We start from the raw sequence: 26,981 nt of genomic DNA on the forward strand, positions 1-26,981 counted from the left end.
GATACCTATAAAAAGAAATATAGGTTAGGGATAAATAAATGCGGAATGGCTGAGGGCAGACATGCAGTGGTCGACACAGCATGCATCATGCCTTCCAAGTAGAGTCCCAGGTGTTATAGATTAGATATCATTTCATATATTTCATATCTTTAAGATTTTACTTTTTATACAAATTGACTTAATATATTTTCTCGGTCTTCGTTTAACATATCGTTTTCTGTTATACAAGTACTATGTATATTTTTTAAATCACAATTAACTGCAGATTTACGTTTTCGATTATGATCGAAAATAAAAAAAATTCGTTAGAAATCGTATGAATATAGAAATTTTAAAGTCGGACCTTTACCTAAAGAGGATACGAAAAAAAACAATTCACATAATAGAAAAATATTTATTCTCTTCCTGTTTCTTCACATTCGGCTATATACAAATTCGGATAATTGAACTAAGTTAGGTAGCGCAATTGTTTAACAAAATAATATTTGTTGTAGACCATTTGTAAGAAGAAACTTATTAACGGTAATATAAAAAACACAATTATTGCGTTTTTTTCTTACAAAACGGGTATAAATGATAGGTGCAATTACAATAAAATAAAACTATAGGTACATATTTCCGTCGCTTGAAAACTACGCTTTTTACAAAGTTGTCTATTGCCGAAGGGGACACGAGAGTAGAAAAGCGGAAAACACTTTATTTTGTAAAGCTTCTAATCCGTTAAATAATGGGTTGGAAATAAAAACGCTTTTAAAAATGTCTAAGCCGGCTCCCGTCACTGCAGTTGTGTCGACGTATATTTGCGAGCGAAGCGCTTTAGATAATTAATTTCGCTCAACTCCGCTCCGCTGCGCAGCGCTTTACGCTGGACGTTCATAAATACTCGCTGAACTCGCTCGCTCTCAAAATATTCAGATAAGCGCAACTTAAACAAATGACAAATGAGCATCAACAATGGATACACTCTTATCTAGTTTGCGAAACAAAATGAATCGCGTTTGAGATTTCCAACCCACTGACTGATGAACATTTTTAAAATTGTTTTCAAAACTATTGAAACTCGATCTTTTCCTGAGCACTGGAGCGTTCATTTTTAAATTATAAATTGTATCCATACTGCTTTCCGGCACACTTGATAATAATAATCTCTTTCCTTTTGGAAGTCAGTTAATAAATAAGCCGTTATTCTCGTTTAACTAACATTCGTTGCTCATTTCTCGATCAATTTGCTATTAACTTGCATCCTTCCAAGAATAATAGACTTTAAAAGTACCAAAATTAAGTTACCTACATATTTACATTATTTACAGGTCTAAATTTCATTTAAATTTCAGCAGTAAACTCCACATAAATATTCTACAAAACAGATAGTAGAAATACATATTTACACGCACGATAAATTTATAACTTCACTGTGAAAGATCGAAAATAACTACAAATGTCACGTCGAAATGTTGAATTCATATTATAGTCTGGAATTGAAACTAACGCGAGCCCTAAATATCATTGGAACACTTCACTTTTATACTCAACTCTGATTAAGTCCATCGTCTTTGTCGTTATTATTATTATTATTAGTTAATAAAAATCGTTTTAAAATTATTCATAGTCAACATTTCGTCACTAGCTAAACGCGTGCACTGATAAAAGGACTAGCATAAGGTTCACTGAAAATTGTATGATCGCACGCGTCGAGCGACTGGAGAGAGCACTCGCGTGACATTCGGCCTCGTCGACGTGCAGCTCGACGAGCGGTCGCGGCGCGGCGCGCGGTGACGTCACGCAGGTGCTGCGCCGCGCCGCGTCCCGCGCGCCGCGCTCGCCGCCGCCCACCTCCGCCGTCCAGCGCCGCAGCCACGAGCCCACCCACGAGGCCGAGCAGCCGCAGCGCAGAGGGTTGCCCGCCAGCACAAGACCACCTGGGAAATACAACATATTTGAAGACAACGTTGCTATTAGCGCCTCGAGCTTCTATGTCGTATGAATATAAATTTTATAACTACAAATTTAAGTAAAATAAAGGTAGTTAAGTAAGAAAAACATTGATTTTTTAAGCTTGAAACTCTTTTTTCCTTTAATTTATTTCTAAATGAAAAAGTAATAATCACCTGGTAACAGCTTAGTAGCGTAGCGGTTCCAACCGGTAAGATTTGGATATAGTACAGATGGTCCGAAAGTGACAAGTCTATTATCACTGAAATCCAGAGCGAGATGTGGCACGCGAGCCAGCGGCCGCGCCAGGCCGGCCGGCAGCGCCGCCACGCTGGTGCCCGTCACCCGCAGCGACAGCGCTCTCTGCCTCCCGAGAGCCGCGAACGCGTGCATTGTTATTCTTTCTAGCTCTCTTCCGCGTACTTCTAAAACACGCAACTTTGGCGCTCGTAACCCTAGTAATTGTGAATCCAAAATCGAATCTCGTATTAATACCGTTAAGGACTCTAGATAGGGTGTAGCTGACACTATTTCAGCAATAGGAATATCACGACCCTCACTCGTCTGTGACTCGAGAGCGATCGAACGGAGGGACACGAGAGGGCGAAACGACCGCGGTTCGATTGTCTCCAAATGCCTCAAGTGCTCCATACGTAAGTGTAATAAGCGATCGAGGCCCTCGAACGACCCACGCGACATGCGAACTATAGGATTATGCGAAACGTCTAGGGAGATAAGACGGGGAAGTGCGGCCCACATCGCCGGGCGCACAGAGGTAAATTTATTGCCGGCGAGATTGAGTGCATGTAAATTAGCGAGATACCGCACATCGCTCTCGCGGTACGACGTTATGTGGTTAATACTGAGATCGAGCTCGGTAAGGTTCGCTAGCGGGAGGTGAGGTGCAGTTTTAAGCCCCGCGCCGGCGAGAGATAAGCGACGCAACCGCGGCACGTTATGGAATAGCTCCTTGAAGTTAGCCTTTATCGCATTATAAGACAAATCGAGACGGCGCAAGCGAGGCAAACCCGCGAGGGTGTTATCCGATAATACGGTGAGTGCGTTCTGCGCTAGACTAAGCTCGTGAAGAAACGCCGTAGTGTGGAACATGGCCGCATCGAGGTACTCAAGACGATTCCTAGACAGCTCTAAACGACGCAATGTAAAGCCGACTTGAGCCAGGGTGCTACTTGGGAATAATATAAGTTGATTGTCACTGAGATCTAAATATTCCAATAGCGTATTCTTAAAGGCGTCCCGGGGCAGCGCCCGAATACGATTGCTATCGAGGCGCAACTGTCGCAGCCGGCGCAGGTTGTAAAATTGTTCAACGGACAATTGCCCGATATGGTTGTTAGACAGATCGAGGATTTGCAGCGAAGACATTTCCGCGAAAGATCTCCTTTTTATTATACTTATATTATTGTAGCATAAGTTTAGTATGTCCAATTTCGACAAGGAGCCGAAACCCGAACCATCTATTTGAGTTAACTTATTATGAGAGAGCAATATTTGACGAATGTGTGGTCCCATGGAGTCAAAAAAGTTTTTCGAGACAGTCTCCAATTCATTATGCGATAAATCTAATATATTTATAAGGACTGGCATACCGCCGACTAAGGAAGATATCCTATTGTAGCTAACATTAATCGCAAATGTGACTTCGTCGTTTGACACGTTCTCGAAGAAGCGCGTGGAGAACTCGGCCAGGTTGTTCTCGTGCAAGTCCAGTACCTCGAGTCGCGGCAGGTCGCTGAACGCGCCATCGGCGACCAGCTCCAACACGTTTCCGGCTAAGCTTAAATAAACTAAATTCAGTAAATTCGTGAAACTCCTCTCGCTCACATTGTGCAGGCGATTGTAAGATAAGTCTACGCTTTGCAATTCCCCCAAATCTACGAGAAACTCCGAGTTTATCTTACTTATGTAATTATACGACAGTCTTAACTCCTTTAATTTGTAAGTGCCATTCGCCCTAACCACTTCGCTTGGAAATTCTATTATTTTATTAAAGTCTAAATTGAGATACTCTAACGAGGGAAAATTTTGCATATCATCTGACGAAAAGTAGTGAATATTGTTATTATCCAATCCCAACCAGCTCAAAGTCTCCAGCGCGGAGCCGGCGGGCACGTCTCCGCTGAATAACGCCGAAGAAAGTTCGAGAACTCTTAATTGAGTCAGATTAGCAAAAACGCCAGCCTCTACATAATAGAGGTCGTTAAAACTAAGAACGAGTTCGCGCAAAGGCAAAGGAGGAAAAACGCCTACTGCAAGTTGCGCAATGCGATTCCCGCGCAAGCTCAGCGTGTTCAGCGCCTCCGACCACGGCCCGAACGTATCTACAGGAACGTGAGTGATAAGATTATAACTTAGATCTAGATATACTAGGGAAGCCGGGGCCACGTTTCTCAAGCCCGGCGGGAATGTCGATAACATATTACCTGCCAGTGTTAGCGAGTGTAATCGCGGTGGCAACTCTGAAATTTCCTCAAGCTTATTATATGCTAGCGATAGATGCTTCACGTGTATTAATTCTTGTACGCTGGCAGGCAACGAAGATAATTCATTGTGGTCTAAATCTAAGCGCTCCAAGTCGTGTTTCAGGGCATAAACGGTAGCATCGGATAAATGATTAAGTTTGTTAAACGATATTGACAGTTTTTCTAGGCGACCGCAATCTAACACAAATGGGGGTATCGAAGTGAAATCGTTCAAGTCCAAAATGAGCTGCTTGAGCTGAAGACCGTGTTGAAATTCAAACTCGTAGCTATCTGTGAGCTCGTTATGGCTCAAGTCGAGTGAGTCGATCTTAGATCTGTCGGTCCGACACGTGCGGTTGAAGGCGGGCTGAAGTACGTTGTTTCGAAGGTGGAGGTGTCGAAGCCGCGAGAGGAGTGCGATCGCGTGGCATGGCACTCGTGGGAGGAGATTGTCGGACAGACGCAGCAGGGCGAGGCCGGGCGGCAACGCGCCCGCGTCCAGCGCCCGCAGCCGGTTCCCGTCCAGCTCCAGCTGCGCCAGGTGCCGCAGCGAACTCAGTGCCCCCTCGCGCAGCGTACATATGTGGTTGTTACTGAGAGACAGACTACTTAAGGTGTCTGTCAGCGCGCCCCAATCCATATCGGGATCGATATCGCTTATAAAATTACTGAAACAAAATTAACCTTATTATTGTTCATTAGGTTATTTAATAAATTATGAACATGGCAAAAAGAATCACTTACTTTTGTAAATTGAGCCAGTTGAGTACTTTGAGTTCGCGAAGAGCTTCTATCGGTATTTCTGTAAATTCATTGTAGCCTAAATCTAGAGACGCCAGCGTCGATGTCATTGACCTAGAATAGAAAGCTTGGTTAAGAAATATTTTTCATAGAAATGTACAGATCGATGTGGACGATTCGAAAAGATATGATAAGCTTTTGTGATTCAGACCAATACCTAAGATGATTGGAGCCAGCACTGGCTCAATATACTTTTCGCTATATTCTTTAAACGCAACAACGGAACAGTGAACTACGGACAAGAGTCATATTTGAGTTTAGTAATGGTCCACATAATTCGAATATTGGTACTTATATATTATTATTTTAATAGAATTGAATTACATGTATTGTATTGTAGGAATAAGCATTCTGTAAATTATGTATTACAAATGTATTAGAAAATAAGACTTCTCACATTAAAATTATGTAACTACTATTACAGAGGTAATATATTAAAGAGACAGGATGGTTTGATGATGATGGCATATTGTTAGCGCGATACCACACGATGACGCAGCTGTCGAGGACCCATTGCATGTATGAGTTTACTTATGTGCTACACCGCGGAACGCTACTGGTATGACGCCGTATGTAAGCAGAGTAAGGATTGCTCACGCGAGTGCAGCGGGCTCGAGGCGGTGCAGACGCGAGGCGACCAGCAGCAGCGTGCGCAGCGCGCGCCCGTCCAGCGCCGCCTCGCCCAGCGCGCCCAGCCGCGCCGCCGACACCGCCACGTGGCGCACGCCTGACTCTACACAAACCACGCGACGTACATCACACAGGTCGAACCGATCATTATGAGCATACCGTCCAGAAGGCGACGTGTTTACTACTTTAAAATAATAATTCTATTAATGGTTTCAAGGTTCCTGCTTGATTGATTCCTGTGACAACAGAGCAGGTATCACGAATCCAGAATCAGCTATATTGGAACTGGGAAAGTGAAACCGTTTTCGATGACAATTACCTCGCCTGAAGATTAGGGTGGTGGTGTGGCTGAACCCTATGTGGTTCTACGGCTCACCTATTTCTCCTTTAAAAGGTATGGTAAGGCAGACATAAAGAGCGTTGAAACTTATTCTTTGACCGTGCTAACATGGACTCCAGCGACCCTTTTCTTTATATTTCATTAAAACGAAAGATTCTTTGCAAACCTTATAATACTGTTAACTAGCTCATCCTACTCCGGGGATGGGACAACGTACCTGTATCAGGGAACCGGTGGAAGGGCACGAAGTCGCAGGCGAGGTGGTCGGCGCGGCAGACGCAGAGCGCGTTGGAGGCGCAGGGCCGCGCGGGGGCGGCGCGCGCGGCGTGCGGCGGCGGCGCGGCGGCGGGGCGGGGCAGCGCGGCCGCCAGCAGCAGCAGCAGCAGCGTGCGCGCCCGCCCCCCTGCCCACCGCATCGCACCTGCAACTAAACAATACTGCTTGAACATTCAAGAAAGCCCAGTTAATAATAGATTGCTACCTAAGGTCGACCGCAGATTTATCCCTGTAGTTCCGGGACAAGAATAGGGCTACGGTATCCCCTGCCTGTCGTAAGAGGCGACTAAAAGGGGGCTTCTGGGGTCGTGGGTGGCAAGAGTGGGAGCTCGAACCACCCAGCCAACGGCCCCGGGAAGGACGGCGGTATGTGTGGTCGCATACCGTCGTATGCACCAGACGGTGCGGTGAGCGATAAGCTCACCTGGGCGGAGCCCGACGGGGCAATGCGCTAAGAGGACTCCGGTTGCGTTCCTTTGGAGATCCCGGAGTCCTCTACGCAGCGCTGAGGACGGCCACCGGGGGGGTTTTAGTGCGGTAAGAGTCCCACATAACCCTGTGTCGCTCCCAAGGCATCGGGTACCTTTTGGAGGTTTCCCCCTCGTCAACAAAAAAAAAAAAAAAAAAAAAAAAAAAAAAAAGGTCGACCGCAGATGCGCCGCTATCCCTGAAGAACGCCCTAACTATATGGTAGACATACCACATCCTTCAAAGCGAAACAACAGCGCTTAACGATGTTGTTATTGCGCAGAAGTAAGTGTTGCAGTGGTGCCCTCGTAGCCAAACCACAGAGTGTTCTACAGCCTTCGAAATGTACAATGGGAAAGTAAATAGCACCGATGTTAAGTTTCAAAACGCATGCGTTAATTGTAAAAAAAATGTATCATCTGCATTCTGCACAATAAATAAAAATTTAATACAAAATAGTTTTTCCTACGAATGTTCTATGTAAATCCGTTAAATTACTTCACATTTTTTCAGCCCTGTAAAATTTAAGGGTAAAAGAAAATTACATTTAAATTATACTATAAGAAATAAACGTTGAACGAAACGTTAAATGGGACATTTTAATTATCGGAAATATGTCATTACCTACTACTGCATGATACGAGTACGTTGCATAATTATTTTCGGTGTAGCAACTAAGTAGGTGTGCGGAAGGTTTGTTACGTTATGCATCTACGGTATCGAGTCAAATATCTAGCAGGTATTATAAAGATTAAGGAAGTAACACGAAAGTAAACGAAAAACAGCATTTCGCCATGTACCTCATAAAATATAGATACTGTAAAAATGAATTCAAATGCAGAAGCCCATCTTTTACCTTTATCGCATAGTCTTAAGTGTAAGTAACTTTTCAAGTTAGTTACAAGCCTTAATCTTCTATAGCCCCACCCCTATTTCGACCTTGAAAAGTGCGCAACTTATTGAAACTAGGGTACAAGACACATCGTGCTCCGACGCCGTGAATAATTCATAGGCAGAGGACATTACCATATTTCAAGTTCGTGACCTGCCTGTACGCAGCACGCCCAATCGTCGCTGAGAGTAATGCGGGGGCACCCACCATTACTACATCACACCGACAAAAACTATTTATCAGCTCCCGTCTCCCCGTTTTTTGGACAACCAGTCTATATTCACAATACGTTGATAGTACTATTTTAGAATTAAACAGTTCGAGCTTAGGTAATAGAATTATAGTAATGGATTCTTTTCTAAATTGATTGCCTTATTTATAATTTTTATTATTAATAAGTTTTATAACCGTGCTGTTTGTTTATTTACCCATTTTGTTTATTTGCAATTGAAATGTGTGTTGCAATTTTCCTGAATAAAGCATTTTCTTTCTTTATTTCTTATTTTAACTATAGTTTTCACGTTATAATTGAATGTTTTGTCACCTATTCACTTGTACGTGCTAAAATCGTGTAGAGTACATACATTTCTACAGATAAATGTATAAATTTGCCGTTGAATGTTGCAGGGGTCCACTGCAAAACTATTAAAAAAGAATATGCCGTTCATAATGCCCCACTTTTTCATCAACATAACAACAATAAAACTGAAAGATGTACCTGTCATTGTGAATAACGTTAATAAATTTGGATCTGTCAATAGGCAAGTTACTGGGCCGTAGTGAATTTACTTTAGCGTGCAAACATCGGAACAGATTACATTAGTCTCTCGCGGCATTTCCAATTTGTTTGCACTCGTTTTGTTTTATTCGATTACCGGCGCGTAGTAAATACCCGGCCACCATTCGCTCGCTATGTTCACATGGGTGCAACAGGGGCGCAGAGCATCGTCAGTATAGGTTAAGTGTACCGTATTTACCTTTTAAACTTAATTTGGGAGGGGGCGCCACCACACCCATGTCTTTCTTTAAGGAAGGTACGGAAAGCATACTTATCTAACGAATTCCTTAGTCCTCGGTAGGAATCTAATCTTATCTGGTGTTCTTTACAAATGTCCCTGGACGGCAGTAGCCCCCTGCTATGATGCGATCGTCTTCTATAATCCGAGTAAATATACTTTTTCATTGTAATAAACTTAAGTAGTATTTTATGAATACTACGTAATACTGAATACCACAAATTATTAAGTTAAAAATACGAGTACTTATACGATAATCACACAGCAACATGGCGTCGGTATAGTTTGCAAATATGATAGCCTATTCGCAGAAACCCGCGGTGTATTACACATTGATCGCCTTCCCAGAAACACGCCGCAGGTCAATTTTCCGATGTAAAAGATCTGTATTATTGGATTTATTGCTAAGTGGTAGAAATGAAACTAGTCCACATAAATTTAATATAATTCCTTTAATAATAGTTATTATGTAAGTAAAGCAAAATCATATTTAATCCCGTCTAGTTGGCAATATGAGTAAATAGAATAATTAGTATATAGAGAGTTTAATGAAAACAATATTATGAAGCCATCTTAGATTGTTTACGTTTAATGGGAAACTATGACACAGTAAAATTAACGTAAAAAATGTGCAGGCTCTACCAACAGACTAGTGCGCAGAGTCAAGTCGGCTCAATAAGGAAGCTCACTCTAATGTAACCAAGAAGTTTGGTACATTCAAAGCGCAGCTTACTCCTATAATACAGTTATCTACCGCAACCGACACACGCTGCATAACAACGGTTAAGTAATGTAATGTTTGTAGTACAGTGTTGGCACTTTCACTCGAACAAACCTTTTATATTTACTTAGTCAATCCTCATTTATATGAAATATTTAGCTCAAAACGTACGTTACAATATAGTACAAGTTTATTAAAGGTAGCACTGCTCCTAGCACCTATTTCGCCTCATTGGCGTATAGTAGAGTCTAATTCATGTAGATCTAATATCCTATTTGTGACAAATGTACATTGGTTGCAGAGAATTAAACATCTTCATGAACCTAATGCGCTACTAGTATTTTCATTGCATAAAATACTAAAAATATTTAATTACCTCGAATTTATTCCAATGACAGCGTGTCGAAACAGTGTCGAACCTACACACGGCAGATTTCTGCCCTGTGACAAATAATGAAAATGAACCTAACAACTACAAGCAAAGGAAAATAACGTGTATCTATATACATGTGAAAACCCAGAGACATAAACAAGAGTGCTCTACGCTACGGTTATGCTAACTAAACACACTCCCGTAACACAAACATTTCTACCGACAATCAATAACGGTATCGCCAGTACCATACAACTATCAAAAAAGTTGTTACGCTGTACTGAAGGTAGGCTTTAAAAGGAAGGACAATACAACGCTCACACAACACGAACGTTTTATGGTTCAACTGTAAGGGTACACCGTCACACCTATCTTTATCCACTTGAGGAAATTTGTGCTCTGGTTCTATAGCAATACTTCTTGTACACCAATATATTATGTAAGCTACTTAGTCTTTAGTTAAACATATTCCGCGTAATACTGCTAGTCCGCTCTGAATATAGAAATGAATCGCGTCGCCGTAGCGAATTGTATGATTACACCTGCTCGCGATTACGATTACGATTACAACTTCAGAGCGGACTAGCAGTTTGACGCGGACTACAACGCTGTAATTACAATTTTTTTAATGCTATCATTTGTAGAACAATTTTCTCGGTACTTTGAATACCAGTTATTTTAACATATGTTATTTAAAACTCAGTATCTGTTGCAAAACAACAATACATTTATATTCGTAACTATATAATTTTACTGTCCACAATAATAAATTTAGTTTCCTCGTAAAACCATTGCGATAGTTACAATAAGTATTAAACCCTGAAACGATTATAATCATGTATCATAGTTAGGTATATTATATTATAACTATTTTATCTTTGTCATGAATAAAATAAAACACAACTAATTGCGATGATGTTTAAGAGATCTCGTGTAATAATAAAACATAGTTCCAAAAACTAAAAAACACACTTTTATTATAAAATCAACTAAAAAGTAGAAAATATTTTTAAGCAGTAATATATTGATTGTTGTGATAATTGGAACGACACATTTTATTTATAAGCAGTAATATATTGATTGTAGTGATAATTGGAACGACAGCAATTGAAATTCAGGAGAAGAAATGTTATGTAATTTAAAGGAGTATAGTTGAATGGGACGACATGCCGCGAGCGCGGTGCCATCAGCGGCGCACCCGCTTTACGAGCGCCGCTCAACGCGAGTTAGCAAACGATTTTACGACAAATATGTATGTCCCATAAACGTAACAGACGGCTGGAGGGTCAGCTTTCATAGTTTCCCTTTTACGACTGTTTTATATGTACGATGTTTAGATAAACATTGAACTACTAAAATGGATGAATAAAACTTTATTGGCCTTGTTGAGGAAAAAATCTTATTACACCGTTTTATCTCTTGATTTATTTTTAAATGTTTCACGTTGATTTAGTGTCCATTTACATAAGACATGCGAACATTATTGTCAAACGATGAAATAAAACAATCAAATTAAACAATAAAAAAAACAACCAGCAAAAAGCAAAAATACGATTACTACCGGACATTACTCCTTTACCTTTTAATGTTTAACTATTGGTAATCAGTGTTACCTAAACCTTCCTCATGAATCACTGTCTGTATGAAAATCGGTTTATTCGCATTCAGAAAGACAGCGAAAAGGGCGGGGACATTATTTAATAATACATATTAAGATATAGAGAACTCTCTAGCGAACTGTACGTCATTACGTTAAGCAGTGTCAGTAAAGAGGACAGCTCTGAGCAGCTCATTTCCATGCGACATGTAAACGACACGAGTAACGAGAGTCGGCGAGTTGTTTCGGAAGCCCAGTCTGACTCCCGATTCAGATACGACGATAAACAAATTCTCACATACACATACACACCTTCTGTTTGTATAAAATTCGTCATTAACCGATCACATATGTAAAATATATACCTAGCTACATTCGTTTCACCTTTTTTTTGTTTACGAGGGGGAAACCTTCAAAAGGTACCCGACGACGTGGAAGCGACGCCAGGTTATGTGGCCGCACGAAAACCCCCCAAGTGGCTGTCTTCAGCGCTTGGTGGAGAACTTCGGGATCTCCGATGGATCCTCCGAGCGCGATGCCCCAATCGGGGTCTTCGGGGGGGAGCAGTTTACGCTCCTCCCACTCACCTGGTGTTTACAACGGTATGAGGCCTCACAAATTGTCGTCCTTCCCGGGCTTACTTGCTGGACGGTTCGAGCTCCCACTCTTGGCGCCCGCGACCCCAGAAGCCCCCTTTTAGTCGCCTACATTCGTTTCATCTAGGTACTATGCTACGAAGTCTTGAAAATTAATATCACGCTTTAATAAGGAATTTCTCTATTTGTGTTACTTACAAATAGAGACATACCTTCGTTATATAAATTATTATATTTGTATACTTATGTGTTGATGGATTTAAATTAGAACGACTAATATAATATATTATAAGTTTATATTATGTACCAGTTTTCAAATATTTTCAAATAGTTACTTCTTTACAAATACATAGCTCAAAAGATTTTCATAACTGATATTATTAGATTATTATGAATGGAGTTTAATAACTATGTCAAAATAACAAAAAAAAAATACCGCAAAAAACTAGTTCCAAATACTAGTTCCAAATACGTACTTAATGTATCACAGCGAAGCTGGTCGTGCCACGCAACAAAGTTACCGATGTGTCTCCGGGGCCCGCGCGACTTGCCACTACAACTAATAAGCCTCTCGGGCATCATGATCTTCGTACTACCCACTAACTATATAAACACATATAATACAAACATAGACCATGGCGCAGTTATCACTGAGATCACTGAGATTATTCTACTGAGAGACCTTCTACATTTTAAGTCTGGATTACAATCCAAAACATATTTATCCCAAAACGTTTAAGGATGCCAATCACTTATATGATTTCTTGCTATAACTATAAAAGAAAGCATTGTGAGAAACGACTTTATACAACGTTTTCACAAGTGTGTGAAGTAAAACAACTCACACTTAGTCAGCGTATTGGATAACCCGTTTCGATACGAGTAGGAGTGATGACGAACAATAGTGTAGAACAATATTGAGTTGATAATACACGTAATATATTCATGCGTAAACTTTTACAAATACCTTAGTAATTATATTATTCAAGCACAGACCTACATGCCCGTGAAAAGATATCTATGTATAATTGTACACAACTATTTTTAATACAATTAGAATTATGTTTACTTTGTATACTGTAGTGAACAGAGACTGCGCGTGCCTCTAACGGATCCCTGGAGGCAGTCCCTTGTCTTTGAGTTGAAATCACACAAGTTTACTCAAGTTAAAGTTGATATCAAGCTGATAAAACATGGAAAAATAATAAATAAAGTGGAAATGTATCTACATTTTCCAGTTATGTTCATACCCTGTAAATGTAATTAAGCGTTCTGAGCTTACGAAACTATGATACGTGGGTACTACTATAATATGTATTCTGTGAGAATGAGAGGTTTTCCAGTTTGACTTGTCGTAAGTAAATCAGCGGGATTCTTATGGGACATAGGATACATTACATAGGATAAGATACAAAAACTTCAATCTGTTACATGTTGATAAAGCTACTGCTTTCAAATACATAGAAATAATATCAAAAATATTTAAATAAAATGTTATCTGATTCAGCCAGTCCAATAACCGTCATATTATACTTATAAATGCTGTTTGTGTGTGTTCACCATGTATCATACAATAAAGATTGCGGAGCAACAACAGTCAGTAATAGTAGCGTGAAGCAAAGCTGGTGGATGCGTCCCGCGGGCCCGCTCGCTGCGATAGCGCGCCGCATGGCTGAACATCAGAGCGGGCCGAGACAACGCCTAAAAAGCCCCCGGAGACCACGCTAGTCTTTACAACGACATCGTTTGCCGCAATATCAACATTTATTCAAACAAAAATTTTACATGAATAATCCACGTAGTTTACATGCTCACCAAAAACCACTTTATCAAACTTTAATGGACATAAATCACATATACGCGGTTTTTCATTATGGAGATCTGATGAATGCATAACGTTCACATGATAATCTGTGATTTATTGAAGCCACATAATTATGATACATCATTATACGTGGATAACGTATTTTTTGATTGCAGTTTGGTGCATGCAATTCCATTGGGAGTGGAGCAAAATTCTTTTTAATTAGAAAAAACTTAGCTTCGTTCGATAGTAGTCGGTTAGTAGGAACTTAGCCAGATTGCGCGGCGCTCAGCCGGCAATCGTTTATTTTGAAAAGACCAAAGCAATTTGCATTAGCACTGCAGCGGAACGGGCCGATAGCCGGCAGGATGCGCCTCGTCGCGGCGCTGATATTACCTAAAACTAATTAAATATTTCGCAAAGTACTAACTCTCGAGCACTATTGCCGAACGACTGACCACGACGACCGTAACTAAATGTGTCTTGAGCGGTTGTTTGCAGAGAACTCGCACAAGACACACTAACCCCTGACGTAGTGGACCTAGCTCGATAATATTGCTGCCTTTCCGCCTGCAGGCTGTTAGCTCAGGTTAGAACTTTATTCATTATTTCACTAACACTTGCCAGAAGATTAAAATTAAATACTCACGAAGCAAAATTTCAGTTATACATGTCCAATTTATAATGTAAGAAACATAGTTGTACATATGCCGGGGCAATGAATATTAAAATTGCTGATTTAAGTACACATATTTTTGACAGGTAGTAAAAGTAAAACTCTTAAGTGAGTTCGAATTGAATAATGTATTCCAGAATTTGCAAGTTGACCTTGAACGCTTAATGGGGGTATTTTTCAGACGTGTTTTCTTTTTGGATTCACGTCACGTCGGCTGCCATTATGGGAAAGTTTTTGGGTCCTTTTCACTCGGACGCCTGTAAAAAACGTGCCTATTACATCCCTCGCAAGTACTTTTGGCGCACGTACAAATATTTTGTAACTGCGCCCTAAAATAATGGTTCGTACGTTTGTATTTCATTTGTGTATGAGTCTTGCTCACGGACCATGAACGGAGCACAAATTATGTGGAATTACGTCATGTAATTGGATTTAATAATTGATTTAATTTTGAATATGACTCGCTCAAGAAAACGTTTTCTTTCCCACTTTAGAGTTCAGAGTGTAATTTGACCACTGCCACGTTGTTCATAATTTTGTGTATGCCTGTAATAATAACGTATTTCTTTTACGAGAGCCTCCGCAATTGAATTCTTATGCACCCTTCTAAATGTAAAATGGTGGTCAGAAAAATAAACGGCGAAGGCTAACTACGATTTTTTGTACAGAACCCTGAAAAAGTAATGAATTCGGGGCAGGTGAAGATTTTTGTTGTTGAAAACAAACAAAACATTGTCAACTCTGGACGTTTACAAGCGTGACATGAAACAGAACAAGCGTCCCGCGTCGTCGCCGGGACGACGTGTCACGGGAGCGATAAACAAATTAGTCGCGGGCGCTGCGGGCGGCGGGGCGAGGGCGGGGTGCGGGGGCGGGGGCGCGGGCGGCGAGGCTCTCATTAACCTTTCTGTTGTCTTCGCGCCTCCCTTTGTACGTAACACCTGTCCTTTACAGCTCTACCGGGTGTCACACTGTTGACGCGCACTGTTAACCGTATCGCTAAACCGTTTAACCGGAACAACTTGGAACAAACCATATCTACTAAAGACGGAAATGTCCACATTAGTATTTAATTCCAAAATGTCAAAGACGTAGAGTTTTGTTAATTATAGTTAAAAGGTTTGAATTACTCCAGCCACTTGGTATTATAGTCATACTTCCAAAGCAATAATCTGTAACATTACCTAAGATCTTAACTCGATAGCGTCAATTACTTATTTTTATCAAAACCTATTATGTAGATAACAGATAATTTTGGAAACTGATACCTGTTCTACGCAATAAATTTGCCTTGTCAAACTAAGAGAGGTAGAAACAGTTGTCAAACTCTGCAATGACGATTGCGTCCCATACGTAGATGTGTCAGTCAGTGTCGGACACGCGCGGACACGCGATTTGTGCCGACACCCCGGTCCCGACACTCTCGACACCGCACAATCTAGTTACGATTCGATTGCTTGGAACGTTGCCTCCGTGTACACGTTGTTTGCAGTAATCAATGCTCAGAATTGTTTGTCAGTACACGATTTGTATGGAACTTTTTGAAATCCTTTATAGTTCGAATGCAGCAATATTTCACATAGCAGGTTTGAGTACTGCTGTGTTCCGCATTAGGGTGTGCTGAAGGAGACTAATTATCCAAAGCGTTCTAAATTAGTCCTCAGAGGTAGCAACTAGCAACGCATTTGTGGTCAACCTCGGGTAGGATTAAATCTTAACTGGCGTTGATTACAGACAACCATGGGCGGTAATATCCGTTTCCATCAGATGGTTTAAGTAATCATTATATAATCGTTTGCTACTTCAATATTTAAAAAAAACTCCTTTAAAGTTACAAACTTTGTAAAATCCATCAAGAAGATGCTACCTTTGTCCGTCTTACCTACTCGTACTACAGGTAATTAATTATGTTTCATTCATCTCCACATATGGACACTAGTCAGGCACGATTATTCAGTTTCATTTTATATTTCTCGTTTATCGTCATTAACAAAACTGCCTCTTGCCGATAAAAAATAGATAACAATATTTTTAAGGAAATTCTGAAATGTTTACGTTTTTTCGCGTAAAGTTCTTTCCGTCATCACAACCACTTCGAACTCTGACGAATGCGATACAAGTTTCTCGGCGTCTGAGGATTCCCAAACAAGTGCCGGCAGCGGCTGCTCCGCCGGGAGACAACTCAATTCCGCTGAAGGCTCGCTTTTGATTTACGAGCTGCGAACTGCCGCGGTGTACCCGAGTATACCGCGGTGGTGCGTTCGTATTTATTCTTAGAATTAAGAAACTGCTTTAAGTTACGTTTTCTGTGAAGCTATTGCTAATTTTAAATTACTCATTATAACATAATATTGCATATATTATTAGCATAAACTGTTTGTAGGTTGCATGTAACTTAAAATATTTAAACATGAGCCTGATTTAGGTAGGTACCCATGAGGTGCGATCGAATATTCTGAAATATTCACATGATTTTTATTTTCTTAATTCATTGACAATTACATAACTCTGTTCGTAATTTTAACCGACTTCAAAAAGAAGGTGGTTATCAATTCGGCCGGTATCTTTTTTTTTTTTTATGTATGTACATCAATTACTCCGCCGTTAGTGGACCGATTTTAATAATTCTTTTTTTATTGTGGAAGTACGAGCTGGAAATTGGTCCCATTTAAATATGGTTAGGATCCATCGATTGGTTCTGGAGAAAAAGAGGGGAACTCCTCCACCCATGTAAATATAACAGCCATAACTTCGCCGTTTATGAACCTATTTTAATGCCTTTAATTTCGTGTGTGGACAATTGCTACAAGTTGGTCCCATTTAAATATGATGAGGATCAGAGTGGGTGGAGACAAAATATGTAACTCCTCAACCGATGGGTATAATTGAGTTTTGTTTGAAGATATTTGGTGTAGGTTCCAATGAAATTGCAAAGCCAGTTCATCATTAACTATTTAAGAGTCTGATAATGTGGCCGTTATCCAACGAAATATATTGAGCGCCGACTTCAGAAATATGTACTAAACCAACATTTATTTGAATTATTTTTTACTTTGTAGTGGCATAGAAGTCGGTTGTATTTTTTGTTAAAAAATGTTTAACTTGGTCAAATGCGACGATTCTAGGTACTCGCAAACCTTTTTATACCTTATATTCCTACTTAGGTGAGTGTACATCTTGTGTTTTATGGACATCTGTATGAAACTTCAAATGGAAATGTTTGAGAATTATATAAGGTCAGCCACAAATGTATGAGTACTTTTTTGGACTCAGCTGAAATATCTCATGTAGTTGTTTCTTTATTGTAAGGCAGTGATGAGGCGGTAAGTGTTACTTCGTTTAAGTCTAATAAATAATAATCAAATGTTTCACTAGTCATGGTTTAAAATACTGAGAGAGATAGAACTACTCGAACAGAAATTCACTCAAAGAGTATTAATTATCGCTGGTGGTTCGCATTAGTGCGCCGCTGATACTCAGGAGAGCATGCAACTGTACGTGATTCACGCACATTCACATGCGCCAAATAACTGAAAGAACTCGGCATACCTACAGCAAGTTGAGTTGAGTTGAGTCTAAAGTTTGCATTTATATTTGCTCATAGCCCATAGACTCGAAATTGGGTTGTGAATCCGAGGTAAGTTGTAAACTCCTTATGCTTGAGAGATGAGCAAAAAATATGTAAATGGCGCTCGCTGGGGCGGGCGGCGCGGCGTGGGCGGCGGCCGCCGCGCTCGCCAACTAACCTTGTTTCCAGCTGCCAGCTGCTCGCGATAATGACTACTGAGTTAACCTGCACCTCCATCTACTGACTATGTAATATTTGACTCAAAAAATTGAAAGTATAATATAAAAATTCTAATTGTTGTGCCTAATCTCTTATTCTGATGTCCTTAGTAGATTCGAATTTGAATTTTTATGAGTATTCTTACAGTGTTTCACTTTTAGGGTTATTTGTGGGTATTTACTCTGAAAACTTTGGTAAATAAAATAAAATAAAATTTATTTAAGAAATGCTTATAACATGGTTAATACTAAACATTTCTGTGTATATTTTCTATTTATGCAGTGATTGGTACCATCCTAGTAAGCATTTAAAAATGCCTGTAGCAGGAGGCTCCGCTCTTCCATATCTCTAACCGTTGTTAATATGAAATGTTGAAGCCATAATCATATCGTAGGGTTACAAACATTTTAGATAGAAAAAAGTTTTACATAAATATTTACTATCGCCAATAATTTAGTTACAAAGTACGAGTGTGTGTGTGTGTGTATGTGTGTGTGTGTGTGTGTGTGTGCGTGTGTGTGTGTGTGTGTATGTGTGTGTGTGTGTTTGTGTGTGGTTGGGTGTGTGTGGGTGTGTGTGGGTGGGTAAGTAGGGTTTGGTAAGTTAATATGTTAAGGGCTAACTATGTATATTAAGTATTCTAACGTTCTCGTTCTTCAAAAACCTAAGATGTAGCACTCAACGTGGCATAATAATTTAAACAGGCTACTTCCTCATACCAATCAAGCTATTTTTCCGCAAAACTCTCGTATTTTTTTAAACGGAGCTGGCACGTCATGCCTGCCATTAATGACTTTTCATCAAAACAAGTTTGCGCTTTTCGCATCATTTAATTTTCACCGAAAATTCTTATTTCTTATCAATTTCACGGTTAGTCACAAAACAGGTAAACAGGTAACACAGGTAAACAGGTAAAACAGGTAAGACTAAAATACATTTTAGGAAATGTATTTTTATGAATGATACAAATTACCAGTTATAAAGTTATTATAATTAGTTACCTAATACCTATCTGATCTTAGCTTAAACTGCTTGGAACATTTCCTTTTAATATTAAACTCTTTTTTTATGGTAGGTTCATTAAAAATAAATAAGCTATCAGTCACGAATATAGAATATAAAAATGTGTATTAAAAATACTATAATAGTATTATGTAAAGACTTACCATTCGACATCATTTAATACCATTACTATTAATACAATTTAAATACTACAGTATTTTAATACAATATGATATTAAATAATCACTATGTGCATATAGGGATGGATTGTTGTTTCCATCTTAAAATAAACCGGCATATAATTACCCAACTGACAGATTTTAAATAGTCACTGTATTGCAATATTAATTTGCTACAATCCATACAAGCATACTTTACAACCACATAACTAAGATGCTACCTTAGTGAAGTCAAATTTGGGAATGAGATGCATTCAAAAAAGGATGTGCGAGTGTTCAGTTTATTTTGGTTTACTTTTGGAGTAGTGCGCAACTATCTTATCGGGTCGGACCTCGACGCGGTAATTTATTAATAGTAAGCGCTGGACTGGATGCTGTGCGCCGTGCCGCTGTGCAAACTCTGTGCACTGTGCACTGTGCATAGTGTGCGGGAGCAATATCCCAGTCGCCTAATAGCACACAGTTTGCGTTTCATATCGCGCTGCACCTCGACGTGGTAATTAATTGTAACCGTTCGCTCCGCGGATTCACGACTGTTTGTGCACGCTGCTGTGAGTATCGTATTCGTTACAGTCACGAAATTGCAAATTGCATGTGTAAGCTGGTAGCCAAAGTCTAAACCATAATTTACTCACACTAGCAGCGTCCCTAGTATTGATTCATGAAAACATATGATCTTGTTACCGAGATGGACGCAACTTACGGTCGATACCTACAACCACAAAACCAAATTTTGCCCGAATATTGCTGAGAGACGAGGTTTAGTTATTTCGTTCTCTGAAGCCAAAAATTATTTATTTTTTTCGAAGGATAATTGTGAATATTAAAGAAAAAGAATTAACTGTAAAAGGAAATAACAAAACTCAATACTACTTATATGTTTCGTGTACTGGAAATTGATTTACATTTTTCATTTTAGCAATTAAATTTATGTAACGCATGAAATGACTCATCCCCTGCATCAAAAAGGGATTGAATATTATATATAGGTGCTCATAACTTAATTTTCTGATTTTATGCGTGTAAATGCGAATTGCTACTCTATTGGGAAATAGCATGCAAATGAGGGGCAACGTATATGTTGATATTGCGAACCTGCAATAATATTTATCCGAAAATTGGCAGCTCTGCTTCAGCGAATAGTGTGCTCTGTACTGCGCAGCAGTGCGCTCTGTTTCACTATGCAAATGTTAAGTATGCATTAAATACATTATTATTAGCAGTAACTTTGCTTTAGCTAAAAAAATACTTAGGCTCTTACCTCACGAACTTATTCTCAAGCCGTCCAGGTATTTTAGGAAATAAATTAATTATTGTTTGAAATTGGGAATTTATAACTTTTATTAAAAATAGTGAAGTATTTTACCTATTCTATTTTTATATAAACACACTCGACATCGTGTTCGATGACTCAACAAAGAAGAAATGAATATAATAGAATTTGAGTAGTGCCGTGTACGGAAATGGAATTGTTAGAATAGCGTATAGATCGCATCTCAATCTACTATCTTGTGAACATCTTCGTGGGAGAAGAGCTTTAGTTTACACTTGTTTGCAATTAGAGCAAGATGTGCGTTGCGTCCGCCCGACGGCCGGCCGACAGCCGCACGACGCCCGCGCGCACTCGCCGCGCTCACCGCACCCACCGCGAAATATCCATTACCTACGAGATACTACTGCGATACACTCCATTTATTAATAGTATATGTATGATGTATGTACTCATATTGGGGAAATTTGAGCTTCTTGCAATATTAGTGGGAAAACCAAATCTACTTGAATAGGTATACATATTTGAGAAAATAATATAGTTCAAATAAATTATGCTCACTTCACTGCACTTACAACAATAAGGATTTGAGAACCGACTTAAGCCTTGTAATAGCCAGTTATATTAGTGGTGGCAAAGAGAAAAAAATATAATTGTGATGTAACTTGGGCGTATCAATAGCTCGATTACGAGCGTGGCTGCCGCGAACACACATTAGCTCAAAATGAAACCAGGTAATGGTTTTATGATACGCATCAAGCGAACAATGCGCGCGGTGAATACAAATGATCATTTGTTTCCTTTCCATTTATTTGCTTCTAATATACAACGACCATTATTGGTAATATTATTACATATTAACGAAATAATTCGGAAAACGTCTATTAAAATATTCATTTTTACATACATCAGTATGGAACTGGCACTATATGCGGTATTTTTATTTTATTCTTGAATTATTATAAACATCATAATTTACAAGGGACATTAATACCGAAGCAAATACAAAACTTCGTGACGTCACATTACTTGTAAACTTAATGTGTTTTTACGTAAGCGCTGACCGCAGGCTTGTTGATTGTCGTGAGCTTCTTTAACGTCATTTAGTAAAATGTGCTAAAAAAATAATCCGTTTCAATAAGTTTGAAGACACAGATCTGTTGGATACAATACAGGTCTGTGTTTGAAGCAATATAGATCCAATACAATATACATCTTTCGCACTATCAGTACAAGGTATCTAGCCCATCTTTGTGCGGCAATCATGTTGTAAAGTTAAAATAATCTACGAGCATTTTAATCTCTACTAATTTGTAACTTTGTTTGTGAACCTAAATAGACAAATTTTACTTAACCAGCGTAACTTATTGGCAAGACAATGTATTTAAATTATGAAGTAATCAACTGCCGTACATTTTAATAGAGTCGATAGGTTGATCGACAGTTAGTTGGTAGGTCGTGTTCCGATGTTATCGCGACTGTCGGCGTCGGGCCTTAAGGCGGCTCAATATCATACCTGTAATCCTGCTATGGAACATTCAATTACCTAAGATTGATTGGTACAGGTGCTCTCCAATATAAATCCCGTAGCAAACTTTGTTATGTTTTTGTAATACCGCACGGTTTGGGAACAATAATAATATAATAAAAAAATATCGCCATCAAATGAAATCCTCATTATCGTCAATCATAAAATAACAACAGAATCAAAGAAAAGTGCTCACAACCGATATTAATTGGATTATTAGAATCACGGCTTCAATTGATACAACCTCGAAAAAAAGTGCAAAGGAAATTCGCTTTTGAGCTAGAAGTTAAATGACGTTCCCCGTATCGGTATTTGAATATTATACCTCGCAAAAAGATTGTACCCATTGTGTTATGAATAATCAATTAATTATGAGTATAATTAAATATATCGGAATACTAAATAAAAATACTGCATCTTCGACAACCGTTTACTTCAAGAGTTATATCTTTATGAATTTATGCATAAGGGCCAGGAAACTTAATCAGTGCATAGTCCGCGCCAAACTGCTAATCCGCTCTGAAGTTGTTGCGAGCAGATGTAGTCATACAATTTGCTATAGCAACGCGATTCTTTTTTATATTTAGAACGAATTAGTCAGTTTTACGCGGACTATACGCGATTGTATTACAGCGCGCCAAGCATAGTGCGTATCACATGAATCGGTTGTTGGACGATTAGCACTTTATACGTCTTGCTACGACACTGCTACGCGCTCTTTAAATGCTACGCCGCGTAGCTTTACTGTTATTTACTACGAGCTGTAACCTCATCGTTTCACTCTCTTTTAAAGATGTTTCACGAATATTTTTTTTTGCGGTACCCTAATTATTCTGCAGAAATAAAGGTGACCTAATTTACTCCTTATAAAATCATCTAACTGTTAGTGAAAATCGTCAAAATTCGTTCAGCCGTTTGATTGGAACAATCAGATAGAAACGAAACAAAAATTTCACCTTACTTTCATATGCATAAAAATTATTATTTTAACAATTAAAACAGACACTTCGGTTTTATTTATTTGCTGGTCTAAAAATCGTATAGTTCTTCTTTACAATATCCGAGTGATCGGTACAGTATCTGATGGAATAAATTAGAAGATAGTATGCATCAGCAAATGGATCCGATTGTGATCGCAACTAATACCGCGTAATCCGCTGTTGCGTTATAATTCCGAATGGAGCCAGGTAATTGGATACTGCAGCTAGCTTCCAATTAATTGCTCCACAAATTGCTCAAGTCGGGTAGGTATGTAATATTTAGGTAAGCTACGGTTACATTTCATGTCCCGATATGCTCGTATTACATATTATATACAAGAGTAATATGTACATATACAAGAGTAATATGTACATATACAAGAGTATATTGTGTTGATATTTGAACAATTGATTTATAGGTACTATATAATTAAATAATTAGGTAATACTCCTGTAACTCGTCGTTTATAATTAAAAATATAAAACAATACTTTTTGCAGTAAAAAACGGAAATTGGCGGTAAAGCTACCTACATAAATATCATAAGTAGCAATGATACGAGTAGCTCTCATTCACTGCTAGAGTTTGTCATGATAGAATACGAGTATTTTAATAAGCGTAGTTCAGTGGGTTACCTCGTGAATCTTACGCAACTATTATAATATATTTGATAGATCGTTTTAGATCATCCGGATTGTTAAAACTCATAAAAAAATGTTTTAAACAAACTTGATTTAGAATAATGTACTCATGTACAATTGTACATACGTATGTGAGATCACAGCAGCTAACACGCGGTATTATTTTCCGGTACAATAGCGGAACGGAGGAAGAAATACAAGGGAAGAGTCCCATTTGACGGATGTTTTTATTTCACGCCTCTCGCGCGCCTGGACGAATGAAATGACCCGCGGCCGGACCCGGCGCCCGGACCCGGCCACCCGCCATATGCACAATATATGGCGGGTGGCCGGGTCATTCCCGTATATATTTATATTATGTGTATGTAAATCTACCCACCTGATTTACTGCTACTTCAGGCCACCGTGAATGTTAGTAACGTATTCGTGAAACGCACACGAAAGCTGGATAAATCATTACGTAAAGCAAAACATTGATTTAACTCTTTAACACGCACACAATATCGGTGCCTTGTCTATGTATCTGCACACATACACCTGATTTAGCACTAAAGAACTTTTATTCAGTCCGTAAATCTTCCGTTTCCGGAAATCCCTAAAGGGACATAAACATATCTCTTCGGGCATTTACGTCTTGATTTAACGTTATTCAACTCGTATGTTTGCGCTCTAAAGTTAGAATAACGCTGTAAATATTTCTACCTCCACAAAATGTATTGGGAATAATTACATGCTTCGTTTGCAATATTGTTTTATTAACTTTTTTATTATAGACAAAAATGGTATTTTGTGATTACCGCTTTTCGTAGACATTTGTTAAAAATGTCAAAGATAATACCCATATCGTAAGCACGAGTACTATGCGAATTATTTGGTGCGTCCATGGTTCCGTCCATGGTTGGTGGAAATAAGCTATTTCACATAAGAACGCGTTTTATTATTTGCTTAAATAATTAACCTAATCAAAAAAGTAGAAGGTTTTTTTTTATTTATTCTGCACCTTTTAAAGTTTTTTTTATTAATATTATAAGATATCTCCAAAATTTATTCAATATTAAATGGCGATAGGAAATAAGATAGTCTCGGTATTCCTTGTTGTCAAACAAATATTAAACTTTTAGATTCCAACATTGTATCTTCTTCAGCAGATGTTCCGATCGTATTGACTAAAAAGTCCTCTTCGGGCTCTGCGTTTTAACGATCTCCTGCGAGTCGACGCTGGACAACGGCATGAATATTAAGCAATCATCTCCAGAGGTCAGCTTCCGCGGATATTGCTCGGATGCACAAAAACGCAAGGACAAGTCTCGCTTATTTTTCATGACGAGAGATACACGTGATAAGGCGATTAATAACTAATAACCTTATATTAGTATAATTATTTTTAAGATATAATACCCGCTTGGATGTCTTTAAATAATCTGTATAATTATGGATGGTCCTAACTGCAATTACAATTATCAGCGAACCAACGCAATAAATTTGCAGTAACAATTTGTAAACAGTTCTTACAAATTGTTTGACAATATCATAATTATACCGTCAAATATGATACAACGGTACTGGTTATATAAAATATGGTTGAAATAATATTCAAATATTTTTTCAGAGAGTCTGCAGTCCGGCGTACATACACTGTAGAAATTTTTTTTTTTAAGATTCAAGTGTACTTGTATGAACGAGATTTATAGAAAGCTCAGTCATCTTACTTTCCGTAATTGTCACATTAAAGACCTTTACAAGTGGAGTATACATATAACGTACCTATACATATAAGTTGAGATAAACACTTTTATTTGTAAAAAAATACTTGTACTTTTCTTGGTAAGTATACTACACATTATTAAAACACAAATCGTTAAATATACAGATACATTGAGTTTCATAAATTTATATTATCATTTAGGGACGTTGTTTCAATATTTCTTCAGTAATAAAATTTTATAAAGTAAGTAATTATGATTATTAAAATACTTTTGAAGCTTCAATAAATAAACAAAATACAATTATACTCACTGGATCACTACAGGGAGCCGGAGCGGAGCACAACACAAACCCAAAGCATGGTATCGTCACAGAACTTCACAAGAGTTGCGAGATCGGTTCGCGCGCCGCTGTGGCGCACACACGTGCTGCGGAGCCGGCGGGCGCGCGCACACTGCCCGGTCTGCCCGCACACTGCCGCCGACGGCCGCCCGCCGCTCATAGCCGCGCGTAGGCTCGCGTAGGCTCGTGTAGGCCTCGTAGCGCCGCCTTACTAATAGTTTCACATCTTAGTAAACATTGTTATATGAGATAACTACACTCACTGATTAGTAGAAACTTTTTAGAGACTCAAATGTTGCGTAGATATCTTAAAAGGTTACTCAAATGTATTATGTAGTTATTTATTTTAGTACCGATTATATGTTTCACCGGGGAGGAACCACCACCACCGACATAACCGTAGGTTAACGTAGTTCCGCGTTTTGGTAGAAGGGTAGGGATGTAAAATTATCCTCAGAAGTAGAACCTGGTTTATATGAAGTTAGCCTCAGATATCCACGGGTGCCAGAGGAACAATTGCTGTTGGACTGTATACTCGTTTGCTAGTTCAATCTTATAAAATTTTAAACGAAAACTGTCAACATATATTATGTCTGCAGATAGAAATAATTTGATATTTTTGAAGTTATTTGTTTTGACGATCCGCGTGGCGGAGCGGTCACCATACTCATGGTCTGGCGCGCAAAGGGTCCCGGGTTCGATCCCCGGCCAGACAGATATTTAAATGATGAATTTAGATTTCTGTTTCTGAGTCTGGGTGTTTGTGTATTTGTCTATGTGTGTATCCATGGCACCCACGACGCAGGGAATCTTAGTGTGGGGCTGTGAGTGTAGAAAGCGTTTATTTATTTATTCAAAATTAGGCACACAACAAATCTATGAGAATATAACTTGTATCGTGTACCCACAAAGGTTTTCGTCAGATTCGGGTTTTATTAAATGC

The 26,981-nt window shown here is 39.0% G+C and overlaps 1 protein-coding gene across 1 annotated transcript; it reads right to left on the minus strand.

The window, feature by feature from the left end:
• Positions 1 to 380: 380 nt before the first annotated feature.
• LOC140744593 (uncharacterized) lies at positions 381 to 26,155 on the minus strand. The gene is made up of 6 exons (XM_073076245.1): positions 26,009 to 26,155; positions 6,404 to 6,613; positions 5,814 to 5,949; positions 5,160 to 5,270; positions 2,109 to 5,083; positions 381 to 1,919 (listed from the first exon to the last, which is right to left on the minus strand). Exons 2-6 carry the CDS (start codon positions 6,600 to 6,602, stop codon positions 1,624 to 1,626), a joined length of 3,717 nt encoding a protein of 1,238 aa, XP_072932346.1. The 5' UTR covers positions 6,603 to 6,613; positions 26,009 to 26,155; the 3' UTR covers positions 381 to 1,623.
• Between the last annotated feature and the right edge of the window lie 826 nt (positions 26,156 to 26,981).

This window comes from Epargyreus clarus, unplaced genomic scaffold (assembly GCF_041222505.1).
Source record: "Epargyreus clarus isolate Ecla_fem2 unplaced genomic scaffold, WU_Ecla_fem_2.2 ptg000008l, whole genome shotgun sequence".
Taxonomy (NCBI): Eukaryota; Metazoa; Arthropoda; class Insecta; order Lepidoptera; family Hesperiidae; genus Epargyreus; species Epargyreus clarus.

What these genes read in the sequence shown, in the direction of transcription:
- LOC140744593 (XM_073076245.1), bottom strand. Translation starts at nt 6,602, where the DNA reads ATGCGGTGGGCAGGGGGGCGGGCGCGCACGCTGCTGCTGCTGCTGCTG. An exon ending in CCACCGGTTCCCTGATACAG is followed by an intron (nt 5,950 to 6,403) that starts GTACGTTGTCCC and finishes TGGTTTGTGTAG; the next exon opens with AGTCAGGCGTGCGCCACGTG. An exon ending in AACTGGCTCAATTTACAAAA is followed by an intron (nt 5,084 to 5,159) that starts GTAAGTGATTCT and finishes ATTTTGTTTCAG; the next exon opens with TAATTTTATAAGCGATATCG.